This window comes from Ursus maritimus, unplaced genomic scaffold (assembly GCF_017311325.1).
Source record: "Ursus maritimus isolate PB19 unplaced genomic scaffold, ASM1731132v1 scaffold_20, whole genome shotgun sequence".
NCBI lineage: Eukaryota > Metazoa > Chordata > Mammalia > Carnivora > Ursidae > Ursus > Ursus maritimus.
The window spans coordinates 29,381,351-29,396,386 of NW_024424453.1; the positions used below are offsets into that span (position 1 = coordinate 29,381,351).

The window sequence follows — 15,036 nt, forward strand, 5'->3', positions numbered from 1 at the left end:
GCCAATCCAACAGTACATTAAAAGGATTATTCACCACGACCAAGTGGGATTTAGTCTGCTTGGGCTGCAAAAGTGCTGGGCTGCAAGAGTGGTTCAACATCTGCAAATCAATCAACATGATACACTACATTAATAAAACATAAAGAACTTATCAAACTCAATACCCAAAGAACAAATAATCCAGTCAAGAAATGGGCAGAAGACATGAACAGACACTTCTCCAAAAAAGACATACAAATGGTCAATAGACACATGAAAAAATACTCCACATCCCTTAACATCAGGGTAATACAAATCAAAACCACATCCGGACGCCTGGGTGACTCAGTCAGTTAAGCATCTGCTTTTGGCTCAGGTCATGATCCCAGGGTCCTGGGACCAAGTCCCACATCGGGCTCTTTGCTCATTGGGGAGCCTGCTTCTTCCTCTGCCTGTTGCTCCCCCTTCTTGTGCTCTCTTTCTGACAAATAAATAAATAAAATCTTAAAAAAAAAAAAAAAACCACATTGAAATACCATCTCACACCAGTCAGAATGGCTAAATTAACAAGTCAAGGAACGACAGATTTTGGCAAGGATGTGGAGAAAGGGGAACCCTCTTACACTGTTGGTGGGAATGCAAGCTGGTACAGCCACTCTGGAAAACAGTATGGAGGGGGCGCCTGGGTGGCTCAGTCATTAAGTGTCTGCCTTCGGCTCAGGGCGTGATCCCAGGGTGCTGGGATCGAGCCCCACATCAGGCTCCTCTGCTGGGAGCCTGTTTCTTCCTCTCCCACTCCCCCTGCTTGTGTTCCCTCTCTCACTGGCTCTCTCTCTGTCAAATAAATAATCTTTAAAAAATTAAAAAAAAAAAAAAAAGGAAAACAGTATGGAGGTTCCTCAAAAAGTTGAAAATAGAGCTACCCTATGACCCAGCAATTGCACTACTAGGTATTTACCCCAAAGATACAAATGTAGTGATCTAAAGGGGCACCTGCACCCCAATGTTAATAGCAGCAGTGTCCACAATAGCCAAACTATGGAAAAAGTCCAGATGTCCATCGACATATGAATAGATAAAGAGGATGTGGTGTGTGTGTGTGTGTGTGTGTGTGTGTGTGTGTGTGTGTGATGGAATACTACTCAGCCACCAAAAAAATGAAATGTTGCCATTTGTAACAATGTGGATGGAACTAGAGGGTATTATGCTGAGTGAAATAAGTTAGTCAGAGAGACAGTTATCATATGATCTCCCTCATGTAGAATTTAAGAAACAGAGGATCGTCGAGGAAGAGAGGAAAAAATAAAACAAGATGAAATCAGAGAGGGAGACAAACTGTAAGAGACTCTTAATTGTAGGAAACAAACTGAGGGTTGCTGGAGGAGAGGGGGTAGGGGGGATGGGATAACTGGGTGATGGACATTAAGGAGGGCACACAATGTAATGAGCACTGGGTATTATATACGACTGATGAATCACTGACCTCTACCTCTGAAGCTAATAATACATTATATATTAATTAATTGAATTTAAGTTTAAAAATAAAAATTTTTTAAAAGCCAGCGTATCATGCTATTGTACGTGTTTCAATTACAAGACAAAATTGAAATCTGAAATTTGGCATTACAGAATTTTTTTGCAATGATTTTAGGTTAAATGTAAAATTTGGCTAATACTATTTTTATGAAGTACCTTTATGAAATGACTATTAAAGCAGTCCCCTCTTATCCACAGGGGACACCTTCCAAGACCCCCAATTAATGCCTGAAACCAGGATAGTATCAAGCCCCATATATACTATGTTTTTCTTTATACGTGCATACCCATGATAAAGTTAAATTTATAATTTAGGGCTGGTAAGAGATGAACAACAATAACTAATAATAAAACAGAACAGTTGTACCAATATACTGTACTAAAAGTTCTGTGAATGTGGTCTCTCTCAGAATATTTTATTGTACTGCACTCAGCCTTCTTGTGATGATGTGAGATTACTGGTAAAATGCCTACCTGATGAGGTGACGTGAGGTGAATGATGTAGGCACCGTGACCTAGCATTAGGTTACTACTGACCTTCTGACCGTAGTATCAGAAGGAGGATCATCTGCTTTCAAATCCCGGTTGCCCATGGGTAGCTAAGACTGCAGAAAGTGAAACTGGAGATAAAGAGGGACTTACAGTACTTTAAAAAGTAGTTTCTTTCTGAAAGAGAAAAAATGTTTTTTTCAATTGTATGTATTATTAATTGCTGGTATCATTATTTATGTTTTAAGGGCTTGGACTCAGTAAGTCAGTATGCCTCAGTTCATAATCCAGCTCTTCACAGCTAACAGCTCTGTAACCTTGGGTAAATTCTGTAAGCCTTGGGCAGATTTTCCCAGCTTACTATAGAGGTTGTGAAGTGAATTGATTGAGATGGTCCTTGATCCTAGTGAGATCTTAGGCATGATGTCTAGCACATATTTAGGACATGTTGACTGGTTTAATTCTTGTCCATCTGCAATACCATGGTTGACTTTTGTGTATACAAAATGTCAGTGAAGTCTTTCGTGTGAGTATGCTGCATTTTATTTGCGGGTGTGAAGTGTTTGCAATTTCACAGGCTTATCTTTCTCTATTGTATATTGCTTAAATATACTCTTCAGTACTTTTTCAATCCACATTTCTGATATTTTTACTGTATTAACTAGAAGTTTGAGTTAAATTGTGTTTTAAGTGTTTCCAGGAGATTTTTATTCTCTGTCAGTTTATCACATAAACATTTCCTGAATTTTAAAATATTCTTATGCCTTCTCTATTATACATCTGTAAAATTGAAATAATTATAAATTCCTTTTTATAAATTAATTGTTAGATATACAGTGACTTACAGAAAATAGACTGCAATATTTTTTTCTTTTTCTTCCCAGGCTTGGGAAACAGTAAGACTGGAATACATGGAAGGTCCTACCATTATTTCTTCATGTAGGCAGAAGCTAATCAACTATTTCACCATGCAGCTAAGGTATTATAAATGTCCGTATTGTTCTTCTGCAAAACATTTTACCTCTGTGTCTTTACTTCTCTTCCTTAGCTTATAACTTAATGTATAAAAATTTAATTATTACGGAAAAGATTAAATCATCTCCCCTGTTAATGTCAAAAGAACAAGAGATTATTATGTAAGTAAGTCTTTTAATATCATGCTAAAGATTTAAACTTAAATGAAATCAGTGCAGGATCATTTTATTATTATTTTATTCCAGTTTAATAGTTTAAAAATATGTGTGTGTCTGTTTACCATTGGGTTTTTAATAGCTCAATTTTAGGAAAATACCTTGAGAGTTTGGTTAGTGGTCCTGATATCACTGTATTTATTTTCTTAGATTATTTCTTAGAGTTTCTGATTTTGACCTAATTTTCTCAGTATTAGAATATATTTGAAGAGTCAGAGATAGATGTCAAATACATTTTTCTCCCTTCAACATTTGTTTGAAGCTTTTGAGGTAATCTCCTTTTTGGAAGGTATTATTGAGTGCTGTCCCTTCCCCCTTACAGTCAGGACCGAGTGACTTGGAGAAGTGCAGATGAACTCCCTTGGCTTTTTCAGCAGCAGGGAAGTAAACAGAAGTTGCATGATTGCCTTCTCAATCTCTTTGTGTCTCAAAACCTTTATAAAAGGTAAGAAACTTCCTTGTAGAACACCTTCCCCCAGGAAAAGATTTAAATAGTTGCTTGGTATAATAAAGAAAAACGGCATTTTTAATTTAGCTTTAATATAGGACCTGAAGCCATAGAACTCCCAGAAAACATAGGCAGTAAACTGCTTGACATCAGTCTTGACGATGATTTCTTGGATCTGACACAAAAAGCAAAGGCAACAAAAGCAAAATAAACAGGTGGAACTACATCAAAGTAAAAAAGCTGCTGCACAGCAAAGGAAACCATAAACAAAATGAAAAGGCAACCTACTGAGTGAGAGAAAATATTTGCAAATCATACATCTGCAAAGTGGTTAACATCCAAAATGTATAAAGAACTCATACAACTCAATAACAAGGATCTGATTTAAAAATGGGCAGAGGATCTGAATAGACATTTTTCCAAAAAAGACATCCAGATGGCCAACAGACACATGAAAAGATGCTCAACATCACTAGTCATCAGAGAAATGCAAATTAAAAATTAAAATGAGATATCGCCACACACCTGTTGGAATTACTATCATCAAAAGACAAGAAATAACAAATGCTGGCAAGGATGTAGAGAAAAGGGAACCCTTATGTACTGTTGGTAGGAATGTAATTTGGGACAGCCACTGTGGAAAACAGTATGAGGTTCCTCAAAAAATTAAAACTGGAACTGCACTATGACCCAGCAATTTCACTTCTAGGTGTTTATTGGAAGAAAACAAGTACAATAATTTGAAAAGATATATGCGCCCCCATGTTCACTACAGCATTATTTACAATAGTCAAGATAGAAAACAACCTGAGTGTCCACTGATAGATGAATGGATAAAGAAGATGTGGTGTGTATATGTATGTGCACATTATACACATACAATGGAATATTATTCAGTCATAAAAAAGAACAAAACCTTGCCATTTGCAACAACATGGATGGACCTTTAGGATATTATGCTAAGTGAAATAAGTCAGAGAAAGACAAATACTGTATGATCTCACTTATATCTGGAATCTAAAAAAAAAAACCAACCAACCAAACAAACAAACAAAAGCCAAACATGCCCTTGATACAGAGAAGAGGTAGGTGATTGCCAGAGGCAGAGGGTAGGGAGTGGGCAAAGTGGGTAAAAGGAGTAGAAAGGTACAGAGTTCCATTTATTAAATAAATAAGTCCTGGGGATGTAATGTACAGCATGGTAACTATAGTTAATAATACTGTATTGCGTATTTTAAAGCTGCTAAGAAAGTAGTTCTTAAAAGTTCTCTTCACAAAAAAATAGGGATGGATGTTAATTAGACTTATTGTGGTGATCATTTTGCAATACAGTAGTTCCACCTTCCTATGGGGGATACTTTCCAAGACCCCTAGTGGGTGCCTGAAACCACTGGTCATACCAAGCTCTATATATTATTGTTTTTCCCTGTACATACATAGCTGTGATGAAGTTTAATTTATGAATTAGACATAATAAGACATTAACAGCAATAGCTAATAATAAAATAGAAGAATTATAACAATATACTATAATAAAAGTTATATGAATATGATCTCTTTCTCAAAATGTCTTACTGGACTGACTTACCCTTCTTGTGACGACATGAGATGATAAAATGTCCCAGTGAGGAGAGGAAGCGAGGTGAATGGAGGAGGCACTGTGATGGAGCCTTAGGCTACTATTGACCTTCTGACCTTATGTCAGAGGAGGATCATGTGCTCCTGGACCACGGTTGATAGCTGGTAACTGAAACTGGGGAAAGCGAAACCAGGGATAAGGCGGACTACTGTATATACAGAGATCAAATCATGAGTTGTAAACCTGAAACTAATAAATGTTGTATGTTAATTATATCTTACAAAATAAATAAATTACCAAAAAACCCCATAATGCTGTAATAAAAATGAGATTTAGAGCAGAAAGCAACTGGCAAAGAGGGACATCTGGGTGGGCTGAGAAAGAGACGGAATTAGATTCAGCTGTAGCATTTAGTGAAGCGGGAAAGTAGGCAGTGTGAGGTCTCCCACTCACAATGCGGTGTTTAGTAAGTACGTTAACGACAGCAGCCAACATTATGGAGTACTTGCTGTGTGCCATCATCTGCTTATAGTAGCACCTGAGGCAGGTCGGGTTGGTGAGCCCCTTTTCTGCAGATAAGGATGATGAGGTGCAGGAGGTCAGACCACCTGCTCACCATCACACAGCTGGGAAGTGATGGACTCAGATGACAGAGTCGACAGCCTTACCTCTCTCTACACTATACTTGCCTGCTAATGAAGTGTCAATAGCCTGATATGAATTATGGCATTTTCAGTCAATAGTGGGTTTTAAAGTTTTTCATTAAATTACTGTTTTTTGTTGAAACAGAGGACACTTTGCTGAGCTGCTGAGTTACTGGCAGTTTGTTGGCAAGGACAAAAGCGCAATGGCAGCAGAATACTTTGATTCATTGAAGCAGTATGAGAAAAACTGCGAAGGCGAGGAGAACATGATTTGCTTGGCTGATCTTTATGAAACCCTGGGGCGATTTCTCAAGGATCTAGGCCTCCTCAGTCAGGTACTTCAGCTGGGAGTCAGGGGCAGGGTGGGTTTTTCATGTTTGCTCTTCTGTCCTTGCTAGGAAATGTCCTTTCATTTTTTGTGCTAATGAGATTGCAGATCTTACAGCATTTCACTCACTTGAACTGGCCTTTAACCTTTCCTTTTCCCTAGGCTGTGGTGCCTTTGCAGAGGTCTCTAGAAATTCGAGAAACAGCTTTAGATCCAGATCACCCGAGAGTAGCTCAGTCCCTCCACCAACTAGCAAGTGTGTACGTGCAGTGGAAGAAGTTCGGCAATGCAGAACAGCTGTATAAACAGGCGTTAGAAATCTCCGAAAATGCTTATGGTGCAGAACATCCCCATATTGCTCGTGAACTTGAGGCACTTGCAACTTTGTACCAGAAACAAAATAAGTAAGACTTCAATCAGTAATACTCTGGTTTTATGGTGGGGAGTCACAGTTCTTAATGTATTTATGTGGTAAGCTTTGTTTTGTGGCTGTGTACTTTTCTTATCCAATATTCTTTTGAATCTACCATGTTCAAATGTTACTCTTGGTCTTGGGTCTTTGTGGAGTAAACAGAAAATTAGAACTACAAGATTCATCTCCATCTGAAGACGCTTGGAGGATAGAACATGGACTTTGGAGTCATATAGCCGGGTTTGATTCTGGGCTCCTTCACTGACTAGCTTTGTAATATTAAGTGCACTACTAATACAGGGCGGCAAACCATTGCCCACAGGCCAAGTCCACTAGGGCCCTTGTTTTGTAAATAAGGTTGTATTGGAACATAGTCACTTTTTTTCATTTATATATTATCTTGGTTGCTTCCATGATTCAAGAGTTCCATAGTCGTAGCTGATACCATGTGGCCCACAAAGCCTAAAATATTTACTATGTAGCCCTTTCCAGAAAAAGTTTACCAATTCTGGGTGTAATAAAAAGTCTCATATTTATTAGACACCCACTGAATGGCATCTTTTCCTCTATCAGAAATCATGTATCGTAAATGATACATATTGGAATTTTTTTCTTTTAATTTCTAGAAGTATTATTTCACACAAATTTTTTGTGAATTTCACATTTATATTTGACCAGAAATTAGCACATACAGAAGAAGATGGTAGAGCAAACTAAAATTTTAGATTTTCCTTTAGTTAGGTCATCCTTTAGAGATTCAGGGTGAGTTCAGTCGGTTAAAAATCTGTTAAATGTCAGCTATGTGGAGGATTAGGTTTGTTTTGTTAGATTTTGTTTTATGAAGGTTTTTGTTAAAGATTTTTAATTCCATGTGACTGTCATTTTTAGAAATTATGCTATATTTAAGAGCCAAAAAAAGCTTTCCACTAGGTAAGGAATGCTTTCATTTCACTGAAGTATAATACTCTGGACATATGTTTCTTTTGTTTGATTTTATTGTTATTTTTTTTTAAGATATGAGCAAGCTGAACATTTTAGGAAAAAATCCTTTAAAATTCGTCAGAAGGCTACAAGGAGAAAAGGCAACTCGGTAATGAGAGATTTCTTTTGTATTGTGATTTGAACCAGAGGAAAAGAGCATCTCTGAATATCATAATATAGCTGTATACACCTTACATGTTTAAGAACTTCAGATATTATAGTGATTTCTATATAAGTGCTAACATTTTCTTATACACACGTTTATTTGTATTACTGAGAAGTACAACTTAGCAGATTTTTAAAAAGTATAACTATATATTATGGTTATTTTGCAATATATACATATATGAAATCATTATGTTATACACCTTAAACTTACACAATGTTTTATGGCAATTATGTCTCAGTAAACATGGAAAAAAATTTTTTTTTTACTTTTTTAAAGTGGGACTATAAAGTTCATTTGAAGGTTAGACTTTGGAAGATGGACTTAAAAGCTTCTTCAATTCTGTAAAGGAAAAGCAAATAAAATTTAATATGTTAGATTCAAATGCAAAGAAATTCTCACCTTTGTACACACACACACAAAATTATTTTCATTTTTCTAATCTGCTGATAAAATCTAAATATAGTCTGTTTTAACTTCAAATGCTATGTACATTTTTTAAATTAAATAATATTTGACATATAACATTGTGTAAATTTAAGGTGTACAACATGCTAATTTGATACATTATATATTGTAATATAATTGCCATTGTGATAGCACCTCTGTCATATCATATAATTATTCTATCTATGGTGGGAATAGTTAAGATCTAATCTCTTAGCAACTTTGATGATTATAATACACTATTATTGTCTATATTCACTATACTGTGCATTTGAGCTCCAGGATTTATTTGTCTACTACTTGCAAGTGCTAGGTGCAGTTTAAGTACCTGGCGTTTTTAAGTGTTTAAGCCATGGAATTGGTAAATATCTGCAGGTGAATTCTGTGTCCTGATCTTTTTGAAGTACTTGGGACTCTGTTCACTTCACTAAAATAGCTCATCATCACTTTCACAAAACAGCTTTTAATGGATTTTAGAATGTGATGCCATGTGGAAGTATGTACATTTGCAATAACCACTGCTTTAATTTAGTGTGATACTTAAAATAGCTGTAATCTACTTTAAAGGGAACAAAAGGAGAAAGGATTTCTTAGAACTCCAGTGTAGTGTTTCAGAATCAAGGACTGCACTTACTATGTACTCTCCATTTGTGTTTGCTTCAGTATGGATTTGCCCTCTTACGTAGACGAGCCCTGCAGTTAGAAGAGCTAACGTTAGGAAAGGACACACCTGACAATGCTCGGACCCTCAATGAGCTGGGCGTTCTCTACTATCTTCAGAATAACCTGGAGTGAGTACCATGATGCTAATAATGAAAACAAGTGTATATTGTGTCCCTTAGATGCAAAGCTGATTTCTGTTTCCATCAAGTCAAGCTAGAATAAATTGGTAGAAACCATGCCAGATTTCACATATGGTAGGTTATGAACATACAGCCACGCTTAACAAAGACCATGGCATTTGTTTTACTGTTTCCTGTCACATTGTTTCTTTTATTAGCTAAAAAGTTATTCTGTAGCATCCCTAGTATGTTTCATATGTTTTTAAAAAGTATTTTGTGTAGATACTGTACTTGAGTCTTCACAGAAGAAACTTGGCACTGAAGGAGAATAAAGGATAGAATGTAGATGGTTGCTGTTTTAGTCTTCAGTTTATTTGGACTTAGGAGATTCAAAAAGACATTAATATTTCTACTCTGAAAAAGAAGTGTTTTTGGACTACTTTGGAGTTCAGAAAACTATGAAAAATTTGATATTAAATACTTTAGCTAGCTTTGAAAGAAATTCTTCAATTAAAAATGATATAGTAGTAACCTGAAAGGGAAAAACGATGAATACCCAAATCTTTTGAATTAGGTCTGATAATTTTAAAGGTATCAGAAATTTGTTTTGGAAAATATTTATGGGTTTGTCTTTTAGGAAAAGTCAAGTGGAGAACTAAGGCAATCATCTAGCTACTTTAGGTCTTCACACTATCAGGAAAGCATTTTTAATTTTTAAAAAGGGGCAGGAAGGGATGTGGGGTAGGAAAGAGGGAGAGAGGACTTTAGGCTGAATCCTTCATACTAACTATCTTGGATTTAAGAATAAATATGCTTCAGTTCTCCACCTAACTCGGGCTTTCTTACTTCTAGAGAATAAATTATTTAAACCATTTTGGGGTTTTGTTCATAGAACAGCTGACCAGTTTCTGAAGCGGTCCTTAGAAATGAGAGAGCGAGTTCTAGGACCAGATCACCCCGACTGTGCCCAGTCTTTAAATAATCTGGCAGCTCTATGCAATGAAAAGAAACAGTATGATAAAGCAGAAGAACTTTATGAAAGAGCTTTAGACATTCGGAGACGAGCATTAGCTCCTGATCACCCTTCTTTGGCTTATACAGTGAAGCATCTTGCCATCTTGTATAAGAAAATGGTAAGTAATCCTTGGCATGCTTCTATGTGTTTTATAATATTACCAATTAAGTCATAACCACTGTCAGCAAAATAATTTGTCTTCTGATGGATAGATTATTTTCTATGAGCTTTCCAATCATAATGATTAAATTTTTAAACAAATAGCTGAGTAGAACATTAAAAAACATTATATCAGACTTAATTAAGGTACTGGTTTGGTTTTGTTAAAATACATTCCAAATACAAATGCATTCATCAGCATTCTGATTGGAACTTGTATTTCAGAAGTTCTAAAATTTAGCCACTAGTAAGTGTTCTGAGTTAAGCAGCCATAAACACAACAAATCACCTAGTTGTCAGAGGTGACGGAGAAATCTTTGTAGGTGATTAAATGAGCATTTAAATTTCACGGTTTTTTTTCTTTGCCTACAATGAAATGTAACCATTCTTTGCCATAGGGTTCTAGCCTGAGTGGTGTTTGGAATTTTTGTAGCTGTTCTTAAAATTAAAAAAAAAAAAAAAAATGCCAGAGAAGTCTGATTTCATTTCATTTAGTGCAGTTACAGAGCTACATAGCCTATCTTTAGACTTTGTGGGACCCTTGCTGGTCAACCTGGCTCAAAGTTAATGCTTTAGTAAGAACGATGCGTTGTTATTTCTGCCCAATTTCAAGTGAAAAAGAAATAATTAGAGGGGCGCCTGGTGGCTCAATCAGTTAAGCATCTGCCTTCCGCTCACATCACGATCCCAGGGTCCTGGGATCAAGCCCCACAGTAGGCTCCCTGCTCAGCTGGGAGCCTGCTTCTTCCCTCTCCCTCTGCTCTCTAATAAATAAATAAAATCTTTAAAAAAAAAATTGGACAAATCTTGAAGGGATTTGGTGGGAAATGAGATTTTATTTTGATGCCATATCTAAATTATATACAGTAGCAAACATTTTACTGGCATATTTATACTTCACTGGGAACTAAGTGATACTAGGTGAGCTTTATAAAGGGGCTTTCTGAATTATCAAAGAAAATGTTTTTATATTCACTGTAGCTTTATTTACATATTCTGTTAGATTGCAGTTATCTATAAATTGAACCATTGAAGTAGGGGAAGATGTTTCTGAAATTTTTTCCTTAAAATTACTCTTTAATAGAAAATTTTATTTATGGGAAAAGCTTTGATCAGATAGTATTATTTTAATATTTTTGGTAGATTTCACTTTTGTTTTTTAGGGGAAACTTGACAAAGCTGTACCTTTGTATGAGTTGGCTGTTGAAATTCGGCAGAAATCCTTTGGCCCAAAGCACCCCAGTGTAGCTACTGCCCTGGTGAACTTAGCTGTTCTCTATAGCCAAATGGTAAGTTCCCACATATTAACTCTTTATTGAATGGTTTTAAGGTATGAAATATAAACATGAAATAGATGTGGCACAGTAAAAGTAACTAAAGAAAATTTAAGATTACTAATGCTTCCTTTAGTACTTGAGAAATTATTGAAGTACATTTGTAAGACCATCCCTTCCTCTTAGTATAGAACACCTACTGAGTATTTTTTAGTTCATTGCATAAGTTTTGTTTTTTTTTAATTCTGAAGACTCTATACATCTCTGTGTCTAATACATCTTCAAGCTCTGGCGTTTGCCTGTGATAGGTAGAAAGCAGATATCATACCTACTGAGCAGTAAGAAACAGGTTGTTTACATTACTGGATTAGGGTCAGTGGTCACCAAGCTGGGTCTAAAACTTAGGTTTCTGACTGTCTATTATATGCTTCTACCATGATGTTAGTAATAAATTTTTAATCTGTACAAGGATATTAACGTTTGCAAAGGGGCTTACTCCAATAGATCAGCTTGGTCCAGAATGTTTATAGTAATTTCAGCAACTCAGTGTGTTCAAGTATTACTGTGTTTTCTTAATAAGAAAAAACACATCGAAGCCTTGCCATTATATGAAAGAGCATTAAAGATTTATGAAGACAGCCTGGGTCGGATGCATCCTCGAGTTGGAGAAACATTAAAGAATTTAGCCGTGCTTAGGTAAGAATTTTTTCAGTTTCCTGGTAACAGCCAAACTCCATTTTAAAACAGCTTTAATTTGACTTACTATAGAACAACACAGACTATTTAAGGCTAATTGTTTTTTCTTATAAGAGGGGAAGGGGTTGTTCTGGGTTGATTTACTTAAGATACTAAAGTAGTATCCAGAATGAAATGAACGTTGCATTATCTATTTTGTAGAGGAATGTATAAATAGTGAAAGATGATTTACATTTGCAGGTAACTGGTTCTGGGATAATATGGGCAATTTACTGTCCTCAGAAACTAATTTACCATGAAGTGCATGTTGATTTTGGGGTGCTTAGGTAGCTCAGTCAGTTAAGCATCTGACTTTTGGTTTTGGCTCAGGTCATGATCTCAAGGTTGTGAGACTGAGCCTTGACCAAGCCCTGCGTTGGGCTCCGTGCTGGGCCTGGAGCCTGCTCAAGATTCTGTCTCCCCCTCTGTTCCTCCCCCCCACCCTGTATGCACTTTTTTTCTCTAAAAAAACAAGTGCATATTGATTTTCCTTTATCTGTGTTTGTGTATCTCAGGATGCAGAGACTTTCCTTAGCAATTTCACTGCATCTGTTACAACATGGTCTTAATGGTATCTCTATGAGGCACTGAGATATACTTTAGCAGTTCTGAAAGAAGAGTTTGGGTATTCTATTTTACTGGTCTGCCTGAATGCACACGCTGGAAAAAGAAAGGGGAAAGTGAGGAATTATTCACAACTTGTTATTCTGTATCCTATAAGGTCATTTCAAGTTAAGAGGATATATTCTCATTTTAACAATTTTTTCTTTCAAAGCTATGAAGAAGGGGATTTTGAAAAAGCTGCTGAACTATACAAAAGGGCGATGGAAATAAAAGAAGCAGAAACGTCACTCTTGGGTGGAAAAGCTCCTTCCCGACACTCCTCAAGTGGAGACACATTTAGCTTAAAAACAACCCATTCTCCTAATGTTTACCTTCAAGGACAGAGGTAATAGCAATTACAATTCATTGCAAATGCACCTTAGGATAAAATAATTAAGAAACATTTGGAACATAATTTAAAACAAAAAAAAATGTTTTTTTTAATTTTGTGGTTTAACGGATATTTGCATGAAATTGCATAGGACTACATTAAAGTTTGAGTCATGATTGTGTCAGTGTTAGCTGCTTCAAAGAATTAACTTTCTTAATGTATGGGATCCATGGATGTGGACACATTAGAACCCTAAAATGACATGAAGAATTGATCATCAAGAGTGGATTGTTCTGCTCAATAAGAGCTTGCATAGCCGTGAAGACAAGGAATTCAATTCCATAATTCTTTCATGTCTCAAGAGCTATAATGTTAGCCTCACCATTCCTGGTCGTGCTTTTCAGCAGTAGCCTCGCCCAAATCTCTACCTCAAAGAAAAGTTTCAAGGAATAAAGGGATAACGTTTATGAAAGGTTTGAATTGTTTTCTGAACTAGTAACAGTTGTCTCTGACTGCTACATGTTTTAAAATTCTACCTTTTCCATGAGCAGACTGGGCCAAGCCCTCTGCCTTCTACTCTCTCTACATTGTTCTGATGTGTTACATGTATCTGCATAATCTGAAGTTATTAATGCAATAAGGCAAGCTCTTAGCATTCTTTGACACCCCCCCCCAAAACAGGGACATGACAGTCTCCTTTCTTAAATGGCCTAAATCTATCTCTTCATTTATTTCAAACTCAGATTAGTCTATTTTATGTTGAAAATGAAGTATGTTTTACACGTTTTATAAATGTTGTCACATTTTAGTTTTGTACCATTTACGTATTTATATATAATAAAATCTTCAATTTTAATACCTGTAAGATTCCAACATATTAATTATAAAGGTGAAAGATGAAATAACCATCACTTCACTGTTTTAAAATAAAAGTGCAGTTTCAAGGTTTTTTTCTCACTCGAGTTTATACAAGAGAGTTGTAGTTACATAATTAATAAATACTTTGAACATTACAAAAAATACTTGAAAAATATCCATACTGAGTGGTTTGCTCAAATTAGGTTTTGGCGACTTTATAGGGTTTTGGTTAATGTTCAGTAAGGCTTGGCTACACACAGGGTGGTCCATGAACCAGGATCATCAGTACCACCTGGGAGCTTATGAAAAATTAAGACTGGAGAGCCTCTCCTCAGACTTACTAAATCAGAATCTGCAATTTGGCTAGATCTCCAGGTGATTCATATGCACCTAAGTCTGAGCAGCAGAGGTCTGATTTTAAGGCACTATAGTGGTGACTTAGAAGAAATTTGACAGGATCTTATAAAATGAGCCTCCTTCTTCCCCTTTTGAGAGAAGTGCAAAAGGAAAAAAGATAAAATATGACCATCATACATCTTTCTGGGTTTGCCAGCTATGAAAGGCACAAAGTAATTAAAATTTAAAGTTTGATTATCTAGTAGTATAGTAATTTAATACATTATAGTAGTATATTAAATTTAATGCCTTTAAAAACTCCTTATGAAATAATCTGAGATTAATATTCTAGAAGAACCCTGAAAAAGGGAAAAACCAGCAAAAGAATCACAGGCATTTATTCTTTGTTCCCACAAAATTTGGACTTGAAAAACATTAAGTGGAAACATAATAGTCTTCAAAGTGATTTATGGTAAAAATTAATTACAGTTGGAGGTTGAGGACTCCATATATTTCACGAAATTTAAGTTTAAATATACTTTCGAAAGCTATACTTTGATCTTACTACTTATTGTACTACCAACTCATATGTTTTCATGTAAAATGTCTACTTAAAAAACTAAAAATAAGGGCACGTGGGTGGCTCAGTCAGTTAAGCATCTGCTTTCAGCTCAGGTCGTGATCTTGGAGTCCTGGGATGGAGACCTGCATCGGGCTCCCTGCTCTCTGGGGAGTCTGCTTCTC

General features: G+C 36.0%; 1 protein-coding gene across 1 annotated transcript in view; it reads left to right on the forward strand.

Moving 5' to 3' along the window:
- Positions 1 to 14,042, forward strand: part of NPHP3 (nephrocystin 3) — a 42,918-nt gene extending 28,876 nt beyond the window's left edge. The window contains exons 18-27 of the mRNA XM_008711386.2: positions 2,889 to 2,983; positions 3,517 to 3,639; positions 6,011 to 6,200; positions 6,356 to 6,597; positions 7,620 to 7,695; positions 8,863 to 8,990; positions 9,874 to 10,114; positions 11,319 to 11,444; positions 12,010 to 12,125; positions 12,940 to 14,042. Coding sequence (XP_008709608.2) covers positions 2,889 to 2,983; positions 3,517 to 3,639; positions 6,011 to 6,200; positions 6,356 to 6,597; positions 7,620 to 7,695; positions 8,863 to 8,990; positions 9,874 to 10,114; positions 11,319 to 11,444; positions 12,010 to 12,125; positions 12,940 to 13,117 — 1,515 coding nt within the window. The 3' untranslated portion in view covers positions 13,118 to 14,042. The remainder of the gene's footprint in view (positions 1 to 2,888; positions 2,984 to 3,516; positions 3,640 to 6,010; positions 6,201 to 6,355; positions 6,598 to 7,619; positions 7,696 to 8,862; positions 8,991 to 9,873; positions 10,115 to 11,318; positions 11,445 to 12,009; positions 12,126 to 12,939) is intronic.
- Positions 14,043 to 15,036: the final 994 nt, after the last annotated feature.